General features: G+C 39.2%; 1 protein-coding gene and 1 non-coding gene across 2 annotated transcripts; one reads left to right on the top strand and one right to left on the bottom strand.

The window, feature by feature from the left end:
- Positions 1 to 519: 519 nt before the first annotated feature.
- LNP1 (leukemia NUP98 fusion partner 1) lies at positions 520 to 17,862 on the top strand. Its single transcript, XM_027585115.2, is given in 5 exon segments — positions 520 to 562; positions 565 to 638; positions 1,934 to 2,122; positions 11,817 to 12,047; positions 16,484 to 17,862. Coding segments are annotated over 5 exon segments (687 nt in total). The 3' UTR covers positions 16,634 to 17,862.
- LOC113919047 lies at positions 17,727 to 17,830 on the bottom strand. The gene has a single exon (XR_003518790.1). It is a non-coding gene; the product is annotated as a U6 spliceosomal RNA (small nuclear RNA).
- Positions 17,863 to 22,500: the final 4,638 nt, after the last annotated feature.

Here is a 22,500-nt window from a genome sequence, read left to right as displayed (position 1 = left end):
TTCTTCAAAATACTTTTAAGCAGTAATTAGGTATGACCTGTTCTGGTTTTTCTATCCCCTGATCATAGATTTATTTATTTTTGTTTCTGAAATTGGAAGAAAAGACATTTCTGTCTTAAGAGGAATAGAAAAGAAGAGGTTTATCTGTAAAGTTTTGTGGACATAGCTGGTCCTGCTTCCCCAAGAGAAGTTACCTTTCTTTCTTTAATAACAGAGACAATCAATAGCAGTGGCATACGGTTATAGTTGTAACTTTTCCTTTCTCATCTGGGTCATTGAGAAGCAGGCTTTCTGTATTCTGTAATAAAAATATTACAAAGTAACAAACCTGCATCTCTCACTATTTAAAACAAATAAAAATGTTGCAAGCTATTTTAGGGTTTGGTTACTTTTCCTTACTAACTTAGAAATTGTGGTGCCATGCTCTAGGAACACTGGTCACAATTATTAAGCTTGTCTTTTTGTAGCTTAAGGAAGAGTTTTCATATAGAAAATGGTCAGGAATAACTCCGCCTAAGAATGCAAGCTTTATCAAAGGTTTCTTGGAATACTGGTGGAATGGTGGAAGGGTCTGGACTTCATTATTCTACTCCTTGCTTCAGACTTGGCTGTGCTGCTTAGTAGTAATTTCACCTCAGGCAAGTGATGATCTATTTGAATCTCAATGTGCTTATCTATAAAATGTGATACAAATCTCCCAGTCACAGTGTTGTTATAATGAAAATAGCATACGTAAAATATTTGACTTCATACCTGGCACAAAGGAGGGGCTTAATAAATTTATTAGTCCTGTTATCTCAAAAAAAAAAAGACCTACTAAAAAACAAGGACTATAATGTTCACAGAAGTTCTATTTATAACACCTCACCTAGAAACAATGCAAATGATAGTCCCAAATGACCATCGGTAGTAGACTGAATTTATTTATTTATTTAAGATTTCATTTATTTTCCAACAGAGAGAGAGACAGCAAGAGAGGGATTTTTTTAAAATGTGGGATATTCATACAGTGTAGTACTATAAAGCATGAACTACCATTAGCACAAAAATATGGATAAATCTTACCAACATAATGTTGAATGACACAAAATAATACATTCTGTATAATTCCATTGAAAGAAAGTTCAAAAACAGGCAAAATTAATCTGTAGTGATAGTGGTTAGAAGTCATAATCTTTTGGAGGGAGGATGGATTGGAAGAAGGAAAAAGGGAGCCAGCTGGGGTGCTGAAAATGTTTTATGTCTTCACCTGCATGGTGGTGGTTACGTACGGGTACATGTATGTAAAAATTCATCAAACTATACACTTAAGGTTTGTACATTATACATGTATGATTTATACAGATATAAATAATACATCAATAAAAAAACCTGTTTCCTTAAACCCAGGAGCTGGATTTTTGTATCAATATCAATTTTATTTATTAGGAGTGTATCTAGCAGTAGATATAGCATGCCAATAGCTGGCCATCTTGCAGGCTGTAGTCAGTCTGTCCCTTGTAAGTGGCCCCATTTCAGAGCTAGCCTGGAGCTGACAGGCATATTATAAGGGTCATGCTCCATCATCATTGACAGCTGGAGATGCCATCACATGTCATTACATGTCATTGGCAGCAGAGCACAGGGAAAACCAGGTGGTGGACTGTGCTTCCCACCCTTAGGCTTGGAGACACAAGCCCCAGCAATGGAAGGATTAAAAAGCCTCAATTTTAAAAAGACAGGGGGAGGGGAGGGAATGTGGGCTGCACAATTTATAAATAGACACTCCCCGAGGCTGCCTGATAATGAAGTGGTTGTTTAGTAAATCTTTCTCCCTTAAGGATCCCGTTATCGGAGAGCATTTGAAAATACCAGTTTCATTTTGTCTTTGGGGGAGATCCTGGGTTTCATCAGGTCAGCCCTGTTGGATGATATTTCCCTCTCTCAAATTTAGGGGCAGGTCTTCGAGAATTTGAATCACCTACACATGGAGCACAAAGATGATGACGATGATGATGTGTCTTTCGCCAAATGGATGAGCAGCTTCTGGGGTCACGGCTGGATAGAAGAGAATGGGAGAGGACTCCGGGACCACCACGGATCACAAGATGCCACTTACAGGAAAACCTCCCTGCCCTGCCCAGTGAGTTATGATCAGAGAACCAGGGGAGAGCTGGACTAAGGGAGGGGGATTTCTATTAGATAATTTTTGAAGAGGCCTTTGGTATAAAATCTTCTCTGGTTAAAAATCAGTACTTCTAAACCTTTTTATACCCACAAAAGTCCCTTTTATTATTTTATCTTGTCCTCCGGGGGACCTGATTTTCATTTATTAGGTGAAGATTTCTTCCTTTTTAGTAGCCTAAGATACCTTTAACTACTATTCAGAGCTCCTGATAAACCTGAGACAATCCTCCTGAGGGTTAATAGGATTCCAGCCAAAGGAAAGAAACTTGATGTTATAAATTAGTCTGTGTAGCATCAGGCATGGATCAGTGTGTGATTTCCACTACTTTTTTTGAAATACTGAAAATAGCTCCATGATTTGATGACCTCTAAAGAATTGGCGATTCCACATCATAAATCACTACCTTTGATAAATTTGATACACGTTTTCTTCTGGTTCCCCTTTGGTTTCCCGAGGGGAGAGGGAACCCAAATTTTTCTGCCCTCAGCACTACTTTTCCATAGGGCAGCAGAGCACCCAGTGTCTAGGGAGCAAGATGGAAGCAGGAGAAAGCTCCTGATTGCAGAACAGGTGGGCCTGACCAGGTGAGGACTCAGCGGCAGGTGCAGGCAGCAGTTCTCTCCACTCAGCTGCACGGCTGGAAGACTCTGCAGTGGAGACCTGCATCCTCTGCTTCACAGTTACACAGCAAGAATATAGCTTTTCTTTTTTGCAGGTCACTTAGGATTCTAGCTATAGAGAATACCTCCCCAACTTGCTTCTGTCAACCCCAGAATCATGTACGTTTTGGGGCAACGTTATTTTATTTGAGTTTTAGCTTCAGAGTTCCCAGATGCATAATGCCTATGAGGGATATTACGGTGGGTAAGGCAATCCCTTTTACTCCCCGTGACCGGCAAATTTGAGGAATGAGACCTCTTTAAGACACAAATATTTGAAAGTAGATTTCTTACCAAATGCATACTCAGGGACAAAGGGCAAGTTGCAACAGCTCTTTGAGCTTCAGGTTCCTTATGTAAAAAAGACGAGAGGCTGGACTGGATGATTTCTGGGAACTCTTCTAACTGTCCATGATTCTGTTGTAAATAAACACCTGTTTATCACTCTCTCATTTTAATCTCTTATGTTCCACTTCAAGTGAGGTATTCACAATGAGTGAACCTGAAGTACAATTAGTTTCCAGTTTCCAGATAGCTAGAACCAAGAGGAAACAAAGAGAAAAACTGTGATTTGCTATTTATCTCAACAGCCCTTTAGTACTGTTGAAAATATGAAAACAAAATATGAAATAAAAACAAATGACATAAAATACAGTTTTGTTGAATAAATTTGAGCACCTATTAGACCTTTAAAACTGAGATAATCCACTAGGGAATCCAGTTTTAGGTTGCAATGTTGTTTGCCTCAAACTATTGGGACTCCGCAGAATTTGTTACATGGGGCATTTGTACACAGTGTCTGTATATCTCTTCCTGCTCATACTAGCTTCGGGCATTTGCCTGAATTAACCTGTTTAGATTCTCTAAGTCAACAGTGAATTCCAAAATTATCAGACTATATGCAGAAAGTATGTGTTTATTTAAGGAGACAAAGCATGGAATAAAAATGAGCACCTGACCGAATAGAGTAGAGAGTGTGAGGGCAAAACACAGAGCAGGGGACCCAGGGTGACGTGGGCACATCCTGGGAAATAGTCAGGGGTCTGAATGTCCAGTTCCAGTCACAGAACGCCATATATTTATGACAAGAGCCTGTATTGGATAGTTAACTTTTCTAATTCTAAAATGTGCTCAGATTTTTCTTACTTTAGAGATCAGAGAACAAATTAGGTTTTCATTTTGTGTGTGTGTGTTTTGCTTTGAGCTCAATCAATAACTTAAAAAGAAAAGCTTACTCTTAGCCTTGTCTCTTTTTCTCTCTCCCCACTGCTCCCATCTAAGGCTCTTCCCTCTCATAACCTATTAATAACCTATATCCATCCATATTACATGCTTAGGAAGAGAAGAGCTTTCCCTTCCTTTCCCATTTGAATGTGGTTTCTGGTTTGTTTTTTGCATTTTTTTAAAGATTTTATTTATTTATTTGACAGAGAGAGGCACAGCAAGAGAGGGAACACAAGCAGGGGGAGTGGGAGAGGGAGAAGCAGGCTTCCCCGCAGAGCAGGGAGCCTGATGCGGGGCTCGATCCCAGGAGCCCGGGATCATGACCTGAGCCGAAGGCAGATGCTTAACGACCTAGCCACCCAGGCACCCCTTGAAGGTGGTTTCTAACATGGTTTTTAGCCTCACGATTCCTGCAAAACCATAGCGATGGAGCCTTATTAATTCATTGAACATATTTACTGAACACTTACTATGTGCCAGGTATGCAGGGCATGTAGAGGGTACAAGAAGACATACATGATCTCTGTGCTTGTGGAACTTCCAGTCTAGTGGAAAATACAAATCTGGCAGAAAGAGCAAGGCAGACAAGGGGTAAAGCTTGGTTCTTCTCAGAGAACACCACTTTTTGACAAGACTCAATATAATAATCTGTGATCACTGACTTAAAGTAAATTAAAAAACCTATCGTTACTGTCCTGATGTTCTTGATGAAAAAAAGGAAAGTAATGTGAAGTCTCTTTTGTGAACTGAACAGATGTGCCTTCTACCTCCCAGCACCACATGAATACAAACTTGAAGTAAAACAGTTTCCATATTCCTTATTTATTCTGCTCACTGAAAGTGGCTTTTTAATACTTTAGTGTATCCAGCTCTCTAGTCATCTTCTTCAGCTTACCATGGTTCTCTTAACATTGTTCTGCATGTTCTTCAGCTTATCATGGTTCTCTTAACATTGTTGGGCCTAGTGGGAGGGAGGATTATGCTAAAATGAAAGAACTCTTCAAGGAGGAACTGAGTCCCCTGGCCTAGGGCTTTGCTAACTCCGGATGGACTTTTCCAGGGCTTCTTCTATGTTTCAAGGTAGGCACAGTATGTGCTTGCCCACATGATATCATTTGAGGGGATATAATATGAGCCTCTACCTGTCTGTAACTAATGGATTTTTTTCTTTTTAAAAATAATCACCTTTAACCATTTTTTTATATTCTCTCTTCATATTCTCAACTTAAAGCAATAGAAAATATTTTTAATTTTTATTTTTTTCCCTGAATGACCTAGTCAGGTCATACTCATGGCTACACACTCTCATCATTATAGTATCTCACTACAGGTGGTTCTCCTGCAGTTGCTCACTACATGGGTAGGGCGGAGCAAGGTCCCCTGAGAGGATTTCTCACAAACCCGAAGAGAGGGAATATCCTAAAGTTTCATGACTAACGTAGTTTCTTGTTTTTCAGTTTAAATTTATGTTTCATTTCAGTAGGAGACAATGCCTTAATCCCCAACAAGAAACTAGTTATAGTAGTTTTTTTTTTTTTTTAAGATTTTATTTGTCTATTTGACAGAGAGAGAGACACAGTGAGAGAGGGAACACAAGCAGGGGGAGTGGGAGAGGGAGAAGCAGGCTTCCCGCCGAGCAGGGAGCCCGATGCAGGGCTCGATCCCAGGACCCTGGGACCATGACCTGAGCTGAAGGCAGACGCCCAACGACCGAGCCACCCAGGCACCCCAGTGTTTTTGTTTTTTTTTTTTAAGATTTTATTTATTTATTTGAGAGAGAGAGCGAGCGAGCACAAGCGGGGGAGGGGCAGAGGGAGAAGGAGCCGAGCAGGGAGCCCAATGTGGGGCTTGATCCCAGGATCCTGGGATCATGACTGAGCTGAAGGAGGCACTTAACCAACTGAGCGGTCCAGGCGCCCCAAAACTAGTGATAGTTGCAGGCAACAGTGACAATTCTGCGGAAGGACTTTTAGCGTAATGTTCTACAGATTTGTTTTCTGTCTTCTACTAGATGTAGAGGAGTTGCTGGGAAGGCAGAAGAGTAGAGTGGCTAAGGAGGGTGAAGGGAGGGCTCCAGAGGAAGCCAGGCTTCCAGGGTCTACCACTAGCAGGATAACTGATTCAGTTACCTCTCTCTGCCTCAGAGTCCCCATATGTAAAGGGGATTGACGGTAATAGCGGATAACGCATAAGGGTGTAGTGAAGATTCAGTGAATAATTTCTCTAATGTAATTAGGACATTGCCTGGTACTTAATAAGCACCTATGCTTATTATTATTATGTGTTGGAAGTGTTGAAAGTTAGAATTTTTTTTTCCAGATGATGATGCGTCAGTTAATTGCTGCAAAAAGTCTTTCATTTTGCCTTTCCCTCCTTCTCTTTCATGTTTCTCTTTCTCATTTATACTACAGTGAGAAGACAGGAGGGAATTTTATACTAAAGGTTGGCATGTGGCATATATTCTGTTATGGACTGAAGGTCTCCCCCGCACCCACCAAATTCATATGCTGAAGCTCTAACCTCCAAAGTGGGTGGTTTTGGAGATGATGCCTTTGGGAGGTAATTAGATGTAGATGAGCTCATGAGGTGGGGCCCTGTCAGATGGGATAACAGAGACACCAGAGAGCTTGCTCTTTATCTCTCTCTCTCTCTCTCTTCAGCAGCATGCACTGAGGAAAGGCCAGATGAGCACACAGAGACAAGGCGGCCATCTGCAAGGCAGCAAGAAGGCTCTCACTGGGAACCAAATCTGCCAGGCTCCCCATTAATTTTTTTTTTTTTCTTAAAGATTTTATATATTTATTTGACAGAGAGAGACACAGCGTGAGAGGGAACACAAGCAGGGGGAGTGGGAGAGGGAGAAGCAGGCTTCCTGCTGAGCAGGGAGCCTGATGCGGGGCTCGATCCCAGGACCCTGGGATCCTGACCTGAGCCAAAGGCAGACGCTTAAGGACTGAGCCACCCAGGCACCCCCACCCACTCCCACCCCACACTAATTTCTTCTATGCCTTGGGTCAGAGAGTGCATAGGGTTTTTTCTTCAATAGGAATTGTCTTCTGGAGTCACAGTGGAAAGAGCTGTGGTGCTGAGCACACTCTTCTGTGTGCAGGTCAGGGAACTGGGTCGTTATGCCCTAAAGGTGGCACCTGCAGCATGCTTTGTTGCTTTGCCATCTGGGACCCCAGCTGCTGAGCTCAGAGTGAAGGGATCCCATTCCATGGGCCAGATGCTGCTTCACAGTGTGGGAGAGAGAGCTATAAGCCTAGTCTGTGGCTGTGGGGTGACAAGGGCATACTTGGTCAAAGCAAGCCATGTATGTAGGGCACTATTTCATGTCTTTGCCAGGAAAATTACATTGGAAGGGCAAATAAAATCCCAAAAAGTAAAACTTGCATGGTACATACACATATTTAAAAATGAGAACTTCTCCCTGTAATCAGTGAGAGAGCTCTTTTAAGCCTGTTTCCCACAAAGTCACACAACACAACAAAGGAACCAAAAGACCTATCTGATAGGAGATATTAAGTATATACTCCATTTATATTGTGATAAAACACTTGCTGTTCTTTTTAGGCCTCTCAGTGGAAGAGAACGTTTGTATAAACAACCTCATTTCATTCCCAGCCTCAAATTTTTAAATTTCATTTTTAAAGTTTTATTGTGGTCAGAACACCTAACATGAGATCTACCCTCTTGGCAGATTTTTAAGTGTGCAATCCAGTTAATGAGAAGCACATGTTGTACCGTACATCTCTAGTGCTCACTCATCTTGCATAACTGGAATTTTATACCCATTGATAAGCCACTTCCCATTTCCCCATTTTCTCAGGCCCTGGCAACCCCTATTCTATTTCTTGCTTCTATGGGATTGACGATTTTAGATACTTCAAGTAAGTGCAGTCATTCAGTATCTGTCCTTCTGTGTCTCAGTCTCAAATTTTGAAAGTATCATTTTTTTCCCTGATAATATAATACACCGTCACTGCAGAAAACTTGGAAAATACTAAAAAACCAATCCCATAGCACAAAGAAAACCTTTCAAAACATTTGGGTATGTTTTAAGATTGCCCATCTTATGATACTACCCTACTTCAAGCCCTTCTCACCACTCCCTTCTCCCAGATGCTCACACTCAATAGGCTTCTTTTCCTTCCACTCCGGCAAGCTTTTCTGTGGCAGTGCCTCTGAACATATGGGGCTCATCCTGAGGTAGAAAACTGTTCCCTGTTCCCTAATTAACCCTGCTCATCCTTCAGATCGTATCTTTATCATCACACCTTCACAAAAGTCTTCCCTGATCCTCCTAGCCACTCCAACACCCACCCGAACATACATGATTTTACCTTGTTTTGTCCTCTCTGTGCACCTTGAACTTTTCCTTTATAGCATTTGGCCAAGGCTGTAGGCATATGCCCTTTTTGTTTAAATTCCATCTCCCGGGGCCCCTGGGTGGCTCAGTAATTAAGCGTCTGCCTTTGACTCAGATCATGGTCCCAGGGTGCTGGGATTGAGCCCCACATTGGGCTCCCTGCTCAGCAGGAAGTCTGCTTCTCCTTCTCCCACTCCCCCTGCTTGTGTTCCCTCTCTCACTGTGTCTCTCTCTGTCAAATAAATAAAATCTTTAAAAATAAATAAATAAATTCCATCTCCCAACATAGTCTCCAAGAGGGGGACACTTTGCCTGTTTGGTTCCCCAATTTATCCAAAGCAGCCAGTACCATGTCTTACCTATAATAAATGGAATAATATATATAAATTTACTTCCTATCTTTTAGTAGCTGTACAAATCTTTAAACATATTTTTGATTATTGTTTGAGAGAAAATTTCTAGATATGTGTGTTAGTTTGCTCAGACTGCCATAACAAAATACCACAGACTGGGTGACTTAGGGCAGAAATTTATTTTCTCACAGTTCTGGAGGTTAAAAGTCTGAGATAAAGGTGTCAACAGGTTTGGTTTCTTCCAAGGTCTCTTTCCTTGGTTTACAGGTGGCCACCTTCTTGCTGCTTCTCACATGGTCCTCTTTCCTCTGTGTAAGCATATCCCTCGTGTCTCTCTGTGTATCCAAATTTCTTTTTCTTATAAGAGCACCAGTCAGACTGGAGTAGAACCCACCATAATGGTCTCATTTTAACTTAATTGTTAGAGGCCCTATCTCCAAATATAGTCATAATCTGATGTACTCACATAAGACTTCAATATATGAGTTTGGGGTAGGGGGACACAATTCAGCAAATTATAACATGCAATGGATAGATCCAAGGAGGGGAATATTTTAAGCCCTCTGACACACACTGCCAACAGCTTTCTAGGAAGGATGTACATATTTGTAGTCCTATCAGCAAGGAAGACAAGTGCCTATCTCCCTGCACTCTTGCCAGTGTTGGTACCATTAAATAACATTTTTTTGATACCTGAAAGACAAAATTGTATATTATTTCATTTTCCATAGTTTTTGGCTACTAGTAAGCATCAACATTTTTTACCAGCTGGTATTTCTTTTTCTTTTACATTTATTCATCTTACATATAAAATTATTTTTAATTAAGATTTTATTTTGGGGGCATTGGGTGGCTCAGTCATTAAGCGTCTGCCTTCGGCTCAGGTCATGATCCCAGGGTCCTGGGATCAAGCCCCGCATTGGGCTCCCCACTCTGCGGGAAGCCTGCTTCTCTCTCTCCCACCCCCCCGCTTGTGTTCCCTCTCTCACTGTGTCTCTCTCTGTCAAATAAATAAGTAAAAATCTTTAAAAAAAAAGATTTTATTTTTAAATAATCTCTACACCTGACATGGGGCTCAAACTCACAACTCAGAGCTCAAGAGTCACATACTCTTCTGACTGAGGTGCCCCTCATCTAGTATATATTTAATGAACTCATGTTGTGAATAGGGCAAAGCGCTGGATACTGGGATTCTAGCAGAGAATGAAACATAGCCCTTGATACGATGGGGCATGTAGTCTAATGGAGGAGAGACATGTAACAAAATCACCCAAAATATTGATTATGGTTGTGATAAGTATCATATAGGAGGAGTATGAGACCTCAGCAGGGCATCGAACTGGGACCCGAACCACCCAGGGTGGTAGGGAAGGGTTTCTGTGAAAGTGCAGAATGAATGAAGTATGATTAACCATGTCCTGGGGTAATGAGGTAGGGTGGTGCACTGTCATGAGCAGAGAGGACCCCCTTGTGTTGGGTAGGAGCAGTTGAGCTGGAGGAAGTGACTAACCAGTGAGGCCGTCCATGAAAGTGTGGGTGGTGCAAGATGAGGTACAAAATAAAAAGTGATCAGATGTGACTTGGTTGGTGTCCTGACTACTCTGGCTGCTCTGGGAACGACAAAATAAATGGGTAAGAGTGGATATAGGATGTCCACCATGGGAGGCTGCTTCTATAATCTGGGTGGCTTGGATTACGGTAGTAACAGTGATGCTGGAAAAGCGTGGATAGTTTTTGAGAGACATTTGAGAGATGGAATCTACTGACTTGGCAAGAGAACGTGAAGAGTAGCTCCTGAGTTACGGGTCTGAGTAACTGAATGAATGGTGATACCATCTTCTAAGTTAGGGGGCACGTGAGGAGCAGGTTTGGGGAAGAGAGGTGATGAAGTCAGATTTGCCCAAGTCAGGGTGAGTGCCAGTGGGATACTTGGCCAGGGGGAGCTTGAGGGAGCAGAAACTCAAAGGAGATGTCTGGGCTAACAACATAAATTAGGAAATCAGATGATAGCTAGAAATTGAAGCCTGAGGCTGAGATATTTAGGGAGACAGTGTAATGTGAGCAAGGAAAGGAAGGGAAGGAAAACTAGTTTAGAACCTGGAGGAACTCCAAAAGTTATGAGCAGCTAGAAGGAGAAGTGAGCAAAAATGTCTCAAACACTGTGGCAGAAAGATCACCCTTGAGGGTGCAGTGGTAGAAGACAAGGAAAGATTGTTTCTGGGGTGCGGGGGGGCACACGGGCTACTGGATTGAATGCCACGGAATGATTAAAGACCAAAAGTGCACAGAATTTGGCAACATTGAGATCAATATCCTGACCAAAATCAGCTTGCGTGCAAAAGCTGGATTAGAGCGAGTTGGGAAGTGAGAGAAATTGAGAGAACATTTCTTTCAAAAATTGCCTTCTCTGAGCTGTCTGTCCTTTGATTATTTTCCAATTGTGATTTTAACATCGATGTTATTGTATCATATGACCTCTGTGTTTCCCTGTATGCATGTGAGATATACTTATTTATTTTCAGGATATTTATTAAACATTACTGACATGCAGCAAATACTTTTTATGTTTTTAAATCTACCATTAATTTTGTTTATATTGCTTGTGATGTATATTGGCTTTATTTTTATGTAATTAAATTAATATTTCCTATGACTTTTCCCATTGTTCTTTTGCTTAGAAATTCTTTCTCCATATAGAAATCATATAACTATTCACTGTTGTATTATTTCTTAAACATTTATGACTTCATTAAATTTTTTTTTATAATTTTGGAAATTCTTTTTACATGTCAGTTTAAGGCTTGGAATGCTTCATTATTCTACCCTCATGGTAAAGGATGAACAAAGCTAGTCTTGGGATATTATCCTTAATGTTTTAACTAATTGATTCTACTTCATTGTAGGAGGAAGGCCCTACTGATCAAAAAGATAAAATTTCAGTTCAACATGAGATTTGTTTAGTTGGTAATTTATGGATATTCTGTCCCTGTGCTAACATTGTACCATCTCTTTATATTGCAAAAATTTTTATTCTGTATTCCCAGTTTCCTGTGCTTCCCAGAATCACATCATCTGACAGCCGTCCCAGAAGGCATTCTCATGAGGACGAGGGATTTCGATGCCATACCCACATGCTGGATTACAGAAAATGTTCAGTGGATGAGTCATTCAAGGAGCCACTGGAATCAAAAGGAAGCTCCCGTTCCAAAATTCAAGCATTTTCAGAGTCCTTTGAACAGGAACTGTGCTTTAGAACCAAACGCTCTGTCTCTTTGGTACGTAACAGTTATTGAACATTTAACCACTTTAGAAGAGAAAACCCAAAGGATTTGTCCTCCCCAAGTTTGAGGAGAACAAATCTAACTTCTTCATTTACAGCCTAGTGATGAGGTCTTTGAAAAATGACAGTTTTAGATAGCCCAGATGTATATTTTTTTGTTATTTTTATTGGAGACACCTGGTATAGGAAAATTCCTGGAGGACCATAGGTGGAATGTTTTTGTTACCAAGGTCCTCTGGTTCTTTGAGACTCTTTTTGTCAATCTTATAAATAATTGTGACTTGTTCTTCTTTCACTCTTTGAAGAACAGAAAAACTACCCCAACTGTTCCTGTCCTTTCAATATTTAATCCAGTAGCAAACAGTGTATGATGGTGGTGTGTTTCCCTGTTCTTCTATTTTTTTTTTTAAGATTTTATTTATTTATTTGAGAGAGAGAGAGAGAGAGTGAGCAAGAGAGAGCACAAGCCAGGGAGGGGCAAAGGGGGAGGGAGAAGCAGGCTTCCCGCTGAGCAGGGAGCCTGTTGCAGGGCTCCATCCCAGGACCCTGGGATCATGACCTGAGCCGAAGGCAGACGCTTAACTGACTGAGCCACCCAGGCGCCCTCCCCTATACTTCTAAAAAATATGCAGAAGGAATTCTCTAAACACTAGTAAGATTCCAGGAGTAGGAGCTGTCCAGGCATTCCCAGTGACCTGTGGGAGTCTAAACAAAGCACAAAGGAGAGATAGACATGAAATGGGGGAAGACTAGAAACTCCATTGATGATGCCAAACTTGATACATAAAGTCATACACTAGAGGATCAATTAATTTGGGGATATTTTTTGAACTCTGCAACATGTTCACTGAGTGGCCTTGAGCAAAATAACTTTTTTTATTTTTTGGTTTTGGTTTTATTTTGCAAAACAGGAACACTAATATGTCTCTGCCGTGTAGTAGGCAGAACAAATAAGTGACCAGGCATGTTGCCACCTGGTTCTTGAGCTACGCTCTGTGAATGTAGAGAGGAAGATGTGGCTGCTTCCTACCTCTTCGTGCGTCTGAACACAGTGCTTTCTGCTTAGCAGTGATGGCTGTTGGTGCTGTCACCATGCATCTTTGCCTCGTAGGTGGCACCTCACTTTTATCAGAGAGTGACCCTGTGTATGATTCCCCTTCAGCAGGCTGCTCTCTCCACCTGATCATAAGAGGAATAGGGCACTGGGTGTTATACGCAACTGATGAATCGTTGAACACTACATCAAAAACTAGTGATACACGATATGTTACCATATCTAAATCTTATTAAGAGCTCCTCTTTTGTCTTTTCTTTATATTGTTTTAAAAAAATGGTTTCAGACTTAGAATGGTATTGTAAGAGTAGTACAAAAAAAAAAATCCATTCTTCATTTAGATTCCCTCCAAATGTTAATGTGTTATATTTACTTATGTCTTCTCTCCCCTTCCAAGCCCCCAAACAAGGACAGGAGAACATTCTGTTACAGAAACACAGTATAATAATTAAACTCAGGAAATTAACACTAATACAATACTTTTATATCTAATTTATTGATCTCGTTCAGATTTTGCCAGTTGTCTCAAAAATATTCTCTATTGTGAAATTCCAGATCATGTGTTGCAACCAATTTTCACATCCTTCTGATTGATTTTATTCTGGAACAGTTCCTTAGTCTTTTCTTGTGTTTCATGACACTGACATCTGAAGAATACAGGCCAGCTATCTTTTAGAGTGATGCCTAGTTTAGGTTTATCTGATATTTCCTCATGATTAGATTTAGACTATGAGCTTTCAGCAGGAATATAACAGGAGTGCCAGAATTCCTGTTTTAAAATTACATGTTCAAGTCATTAATTATATTAATTCAGGAGACATATCTGCCTTAAGTTTTTTCTGGAGCAAGTTACAGTATAAGTGTATTTTGAAAAACATTTTAATCTGAACAGATATTCTTTGTTGATTCTGATGTCGTCAGAAAAAAATTCATATAACAACACATCATATGTAACTGCTTACACGATAACATTCGCTAACATTATAAGCCCTAACAGCGTGTAAACATGAAATCAGTTCTCTTATTTAAAGAGATACTCATCACATTATCCCTAAAATATCAAATGTTAGCTAATATTTCATTTCCCAAGCTCTTCCTTTTGAGTACCAAGGCAATTAAGAAAGCATTTTCAACTTTTTGACCCAAGAACTCTTTTCACAATTCCATATAATACCTAGAAACCTGCTAGGAATTTACAAAATCATTTATTTTTTTTTTCATATTACATATATAAACATATAGGATAAATACTTTTATTAAATATTTTATTTTATATCAATTTTATTTTATTTTTTTAAAGATTTTATTTATTTGACAGAGAGAGACACAGTGAGAGAGGGAACACAAGCAGGGAGAGTGGGAGAGGGAGAAGCAGGCTTCCTGCTAAGCAGTGAGCCTGATGCGGGGCTGGATCCCAGGACCCTGGGATCATGACCTGAGCCGAAGGCAGATGCTTAACAACTGAGCCACCCAGGCGCCCCTATTTTATATCAATTTTAAAGAATATTTTATAAAGTTTATCCTTATGTAAAATTAAAAATTTAGAACATACATATAGTTTAAAACATGTTCTTATTTAACAATTGACATACTTTTCTAAAGCTAACTACCCTAAAAAGTGTGGTTTATCAGCAAATCTAAAACTGATTTATATTTTGGCTGGGGGCCAAATGTAGAGTAATGTGTAGATTAAAATTTTATGTCCTTCAGCATCAAAAAGATCAAGAAATTGGGGCACCTGGGTGGCTCAGTCATTAGGTGTCTGCCTTCAGCTCGGGTCATGATCCCAAGATCCTGCTCGGTGGGGGGGCCTGCTTCTCCCTCTCCCACTCCCCCTGCTTGTGTTCCCTCTCTCTCTGTCTCTCTCTCTCTGTCAAATAAATAAAAGTCCTTAAAAAAAAATCAGGAAACTAGTTTTGTGACCTGATCATGACCAACAACATTAAATTCTTTCATTTTGGTATTGAAAACCTCAGTTGTCTTATTTTGATAATTTTTACATTTTGTTTCTAAATAATGATATAAGAAAAAAGATTTCAGCTCATTATTTACAAGCATTTCTCAGATAGTCTTTATTCTCAATAAGGGAAAAGCCATTGCTTTATTTTGAAAATATCATCACTGTATTTTCTCTTTTTTATACTGCTCTTATAAGTATTGGAGATATTCATGACTGCTACATATGAACTTTGATCAGGCTGATGGATCTAATACAACTGCTAGGTCTAATGAAAATAATCTGGGGGTACATTTACAGAACTAGTACAATTTTTAAGTTTCTCTTAACCTGTATCTCAGCTTCATCATTTGTTTCACTTTGTGACTTTGGCCACTGGACCAATATAGATAGAAATGAAATAATCTAGGTATAAAAACAATTTAGCATTGAAGAGTAGCTGACATCACCGCAGTAACCAGACACCCTCATAACTCAGCCTGCAGGGTTGAGTCATGATCTTGCTCATCTGACTGGTACTCATCACAGTGCATATTCACTTGATAGACCTTTGGGTGTTCCCCAGCGTTTCCAGTTCGCATGAAGGAGGGGAAGAGTCATGACGTTATTTATTTTTAAAAATAGAAGTATAGGTAGATGCCATCACCACATTTATCAATGCCATTCTTTAGTCAGTAATTCCTTCGAAAGACGCTCCTTGACCATGGAAATGAAGAAGCCTTCCCCCTTCCCACCCCATACTTCCCTATCAGATCACCCTGTTTGCTCATTATCATTGCACTTATCACTATCTGTGATCTTCTTGTTTCTTTTTAGGCTTATTGATTATCACGCTCCACCTAGGGGTAATATCAAAGAAGTTGGGTTTCTTAAGTTAGTGCTGTATCTCCTGATCTTAGAACAGTAGTACGTGTTCAATAAATCAGTGAATGTGGACCCCTGGGCAACCAGCTGGGGAATGTTAATGTGCCTGGATGTCATTTCCTTAACACTTCATTCTTTACATAGTCTTCACATTAGAACCTAACACAAACCCTACTGTTAATGTAATTTAAAGAAGTAGATACTGGGAGGTTAGAATCATTCTGTATATGATTCACTTGCTCCATTCCTTTTCAGAAAGCACCAGGAGACTATTAATTATATCGTACTGTGAAACACATCCCTCTATAGGTCAGAGTTGTGTACAGGTTGAGTTTCCTCCATAGATCGTCCACTGACACCCAAGGCCCCATTCCTTTTATTTATGACTGAAACCTTTAGCAACACCCTTGGGCTTCTGCTAATTTATTATGAGAAACTAAGATGTGGAAGTCTACTAAATGACCGGGGCTTTGTTCATTTCCAAGAGTTAGGAGAAATGTGGCTCGTTGTCAGCTGTCAGCACATTTCTACCCTTTTTCTGAACTTTCTTTTTCAGGGACCTGAGAGCAGAAAGGAGAGAAGCAAAAGGGAATGCCTGAGGATGGAGATGAAATCTCAAAAGAAAGTGGAGGAAAGAAGGAACCCTAGGAAGGAAGAACATGGAGAAGCATATATGCCCCCCTTGCTTGAAAAAGATCCCAAATAGTATTTTGTTTCCACATCATGTCTCCAGATGCCACTGTGGTTTTCGGGCCCCAGTACGCCAGGCCAGGTAGTGGTAGCGGTGAAGGAGTGCCCACAGAGGCTGAGTGACTGCAGGGGGCAGTCGGTGCCTCTGCTCCCCCACATGACTCACACCCAACTCTGACTGCTTCTGATGTCTTAGTTGAGAGTGTGATCTGCTCTGTTGTCCTTTTATGGGACTAAGGAGAATGACAGGTATTTTAATAGAATAAGTTATTCTTAAAAATGTAAAGAAAGATATTTAAAGAGCCACCCACCCATCTTCACTAACTCTTCTTCCGCATCAACCTTGCAAATAATTTTAAATAAAAGTCATTGATGTGACTCTAAGTTTACTTCTTTTTCAGAAGTAATAATGTAAGTATGTCTAATGGCCGTCATTTAATGAGAACTGGTAATTAACACGCCAGGTACTATGCCGAGTTCTTCAATGCCTTACCTAAAATAATCCTCACTACTCTGAGGTGGGACCTATTCTTTTCACTTGCTAGCTGAGGAAATGGAAATTTAGGCACGTCCAGGAACTTATCGGTGAGGTGGCAGAGTTAGGGCCAGAGCCCAGTTCATTGTGACTCATGGTCCTAACCTGAGGCAGGACCTTCATTTCCCTTTAGCTCTGGCTCCTAACCTGGTGTTTGTGTGTGTGATGTACATGGAATGAGTGTATGTAAATGAGAAAAGCAGGAGATGGGAGGAGCTTATGCTAATGACTTTTACACGGGTGGAGACTGATTTTTCTGAGGTCAGCTTTATGCTCTGGGTTTTAACTTTATGAGACCATATTCTTATTTATTTATTTTTATTTTATATTGAGACATAACTGACATACAATGTCATATTAGTCTCAGGTGTACAACATAATGATTTGATATTTTTAATATATTGTGATATTATCACCACAATAATTCTAGTTAACATCCATTGTCACACATAGTTACAAAATTTTTTTCTTGTGATAAGAACTTTTAAAATCTACTCTCTTAGCAACCTGCAGATATAATACACTATTACTAGCTATAGTCACCATGCTTACCTTATATCCCATGACTTATTTAAAAAATATGGAACGCTTCATAAATTCACGTGTCATCCTTATGCAGAGGCCATGCTAACCTCTGTATCCTTCCAATTTTAGTGTATGTGTTGCTGAAGTGAGTACTTCTCTTGTTTCTTAATTTTCAGCTTTATTGAGATATAATGGACAAATAAAATTATATGTTTTAAATTGTACAAACATGATGATTTGACATATGTATGTTTTGTAAGATGATTACCACAATTGGGTTAATTAACACATTGAGGCCATATGCTATCACTGTTTTTCTTCCCAAAAGAAAAGATACTACAATTCCTCCTATTTATTTTCTTATATTGAAGTATAATTGATATTTAACATTCTATTAGTTTCAGGTGTACAACATAATGATTTGATTTTTGTATACTTTGTGAAATGATCACCACAGTAAGTCTCATTAACATCCATCATCGCATTTTTTTCTTATGATGAGAACATTTTTTTTCCTTTAAAAAACCCAGCTTTAGGGGCGCCTGGGTGGCTCAGTCGTTAAGCATCTGCCTCCAACTCAGGTCATGATCTCGGGGTCCTGGGATCAAGCCACACGTCAGGTCTCCCTGCTCAGTGGGGAGCCTGTTTCTCCCTTTCCCTCTGCCTCTCCCCTGGCTTGTGCTCTCTTTCTCTCTCACTCACTCTCTCTCTCAAATAAATAAAATAAAATAAAATAAAATAAAATAAATAAAATAAAATAAAATAAAATAAAATAAAATAAAATAATAAAATAAATAAAATAATAAAATAAAATAAAATAAAATATAAAATAAAATAAAATAAAATAATAAAATAAAATAAAATAAAATAAAACAAAACAAATAAAATAAAATAAAATAAAATAAAATAAAATAATAAAATAAAAAAACCCCCAACCCCATACCAGCTTTATTGTGGTATCATTAATACCCCAAAACTGCACAGATTTAATGTACACAATTTGATGAGTCTGGACATATGTATACACCCATGGAACTGTCACCACCAGCTATCAGTTCTTCTTTACCTCTCCGAATGCTCTGAAGCATGGCATTTCTTAACTACTTCCACAATTCATACAAGTCCTCCCTTCTTAGGATGGATCCTTTTCAAATTTTTTTTTAAGTAGGCTCTACGCCCAGCATGGAGCCCAATGTGGGGCTTGAACTCACGACCCTGAGCTCAAGACCTGAGCTCAAGACCTGAGCTCAAGACCTGAGCTGAGATCAAGAGTTGGACACTTAAATGACTGAGACACCCATGCACCCCAGTATGGATCCTGTTTTGAAATTAGCTTAAGGCAAAATTAGTACGTTTGAGAAAGTTTTTCTTGCAGACACATAGGATGAGAACTTTTAAGATCTACTCTTTTAGCAACTTTCAAATATGGAACACAATATGTGACGATAGTCGCCATGCTGTACATGACATTCCTATGAATTTTTATTTTATGACTGGGAGTTTGTACCTCTTGATCCCCTTCACTCATTTCACTCACTCCTTTATCCCCCTCCTCTCAGGCAACAACCAGTCTGTTCCCTATATCTACGAGTTTTGTTTTATTTGTTCATTTGTTTTGTTTTTTAGAGTTTACATGTAAGTGAAATCATACAGTATTTGTCTTTCTGTTTCACTTATTATTCACTTAGCATAACTCCCTCAAGATCCATTCATATTGTTGCAAATGGCAAGATTTCATAGTTTTGTGACTAACATTCCATTGTATATATAGACCACATCTTTACACATTTATCCATCGGTGAACACTTAGTTTGTTCTGTATCTTGGCTATTGTAAATAATGCTGTAATGAGCACAGGGGTAGGTACTTTTTTTTGAATTAGTGTTTCTGTTTTCTTCATATAGATGCCCAGCTGGATCATATGATAGTTCTGTTTTTAATTTTTTGAGGAACCTCTATACTGTTTTCCTTAGCGGCTGCACCAATTTACATTCCCACCAACAGTGCACAATTGTTCTCTTTTCTCCACATCCTCACCAACACTTGTCATTTTTTGTCTTTTTGATAATAGCCATTCTGACAGGTATGAGGTGGTATATCATTGTGGTCTGCTTTCTATTTCCCTGATGATTAGTGACGTTGAATATATTTTCATGTGTCTGTTGGCTATCTGCATGTCTTCTTTGGAAAAATGTCTATTCAGGTCCCCTGCCCATTTTCTCTATTTATTCTTTGTTTCTGTCTTGGGTCTTCAAATACCTAAGGGCAGCCAGAGTCTCCATTTTGTAAAGAACATCTCCGCAAACTAGTCATAATACTACAATTGGTTGCTTATGTAAAACACAAAGTAACTTTGTTACAGGCAGTAAAAAGAAGGAAAAGGAAAAAGAAAAAAAAAAGGAAGAGGAAAACAGAGAAAAGTAAAGTAGCAATTATTTTTGGCTTGTATTTTTTCAATTTTCTTTTTAAAAATTTTATCTTAATTCCAGTGTAGTTGATATACAGTGTTAAATTAGTTTCAGGTGTACCATATAGTGATTCAACAATTCTGTACATTACTCAGTGTTCATCAAGATAAGTGTACGCTTTAATCCCCTTCACCTATTTCACCCATCCCCCTCCATCCCCCTCCCCTCTGTTCTCTTCAATTAAGAGTCTATGTTTTAGTTTTTCTCTTTTTTCTCTTTGTTTTGTTTCTTAAATTCCACATATGAGTGAAATCATATGGTATTTGTCTTTCTCTGACTGGCTTATTTTGCTTAGCATTATACTCTCTAGCTCCAACCATGTTGTTGCAAATGGCAAGATTTCATTCTTTTCTATGGCTGTATAGAAATTGTATGTGTATATATATATACATATATATATATATATATATATATACCACATCTTCTTTATCCATTCATCTATCAGTGAACTGTTGAGCTGTTTCCATACTTTGGCTATTGTAAGTGATCCTGAAATAAACATAGGGGTGCATATACCCTTTTGAATTAGCGTTTTCATATTCTTTGGTAAATACCCAGTAGTGCAATTACTGGATCATATGGTAGTTCTATTTTTAATTTTTTTCCTTTTTTTTATTATGTTATGTTAATCACCATACATTACATCATTAGTTTTTGATGCAGTGTTCCATGATTCATTGTTTGCGTATAACACCCAGTGCTCCACGCAGAACGTGCCCTCTTTAATACCCATCACCAGGCTAACCCATCCCCCCACCCCTCCCCTCTAGAACCCTCAGTTTGTTTCTCAGAGTCCACAGTCTTTCATGGTTCATCTCCTCCTCTGATTTCCCACCTTCATTCTTCCCTTCCTGCTATCTTCTTCTTCTTCTTTTTTTTTTTTTTTAACATATAATGTATTATTTGTTTCAGAGGTACAGGTCTGTGATTCAACAGTCTTACACAATTCACAGCACTCACCATAACACATACCCTCCCCAATGTCTATCACCCAGCCACCCCATCCCTCCCACCCCCCACCACTCATACTCTTTTCCACGGTGGCTGCACCAGTTTGCATTCCCACCAACAATGCATGAAGGTTCCTTTTTCTCCGCATACTCACCAACATTTGCTTCTTGTGTTTTTGATTTTAGCCATGCTGTCAGGTGTGAGCATCTCATTGTGGTTTTATTTTTTATTTAAAGATTTCATTTAAATTCCAGTTAACATATGGTATAATATTAGTTTCAGAAGTAGAACTTAGTGATCCGTCACTTACATATGACACCCCGTGCTCATCACAAGTGCCCTTCTTAATACCCATCACCTATTTAACCCATTCCCCTGCCCACCTTCCCACCAGCAACCCTCAGTTTGTTCTCTATAGTTAAGAATCTGTTTTATGATTTGCCTCTCTCTTTTTTTATCCCTCCTATGTTCATCTGTTTTGTTTCTTAAATTCCACATATGAGTGAAATAATATGGTATTTGTCTTTGTCTGACTGACTTATTTTGTTTCGCATAACACACTGGCTCCATCTACATCATTGCAAAAGGCAGATTTCATTTTTTTGATGCCCGAGTAATATTCATATATGTAATTTGCCACATCTTCTGTATCCATTCATCAGTCAATGGGCATGGGCTCTTCCCATAATTGGCTATTGTTGATAATGCTGCTATAAACATCGGGATGCATGTATTTCTTTGAATCAGTATTTTTGTATCTTTTGGGTAAATACCTAGTAGGCAATTGCTGGGTCACAGGGTAGTTCTATTTTTAACTTTATGAGGAACTTCCATACTGTTTTATGGAGTGGCTGTACCAGTTTGCATTTCCACCAACAGTGTAGGAGGGTTCCCCTTTCTCTGCATCCTCGCCAACACCTGTTGTTTCCTGTGTTGTTAATTTTACCCATTCTGACAGGTGTGAAGTAATATCTCATTGTAGTTTTGATTTGTATTTCCCTGATGATGAATGATGTTGAACATCTTTCCATGTGTCTGTTAGCCATCTGTATGTCTTCTTTGGAAAAATGTCTCTTTGTGTCTTCTGCCCATTTCTTAACTGGATTATTTGTTTTTTGAGTGTTGAGTTTGATAAGTTCTTTAAAGATTTTTGATACTGACCCTTTATCAGATATGTCATTTCCAAATATCTTCTCCCATCATGAAGGTTGCCTTTTAGTGTTGTTGATTGTTTCCTTCGCAGTGCAGAAGCTTTTTATCTTGATGAAGTCCCAATAGTTTATTTTTGCTTTTGTTTCCCTTGCCTCCAGAGAAGTGTCTAGTAAGAAGTTGCTATAGCTAATGTCAAAGAGGTTCCTGTCTGTGTTCCCCTCTAGAATTTTGATGGTTTCTTGTCTCACATTT

The sequence above is a fragment of the Zalophus californianus genome, chromosome 1, assembly GCF_009762305.2.
Source record: "Zalophus californianus isolate mZalCal1 chromosome 1, mZalCal1.pri.v2, whole genome shotgun sequence".
NCBI lineage: Eukaryota > Metazoa > Chordata > Mammalia > Carnivora > Otariidae > Zalophus > Zalophus californianus.
This window is presented reverse-complemented; position numbering and strand designations above follow the sequence as displayed.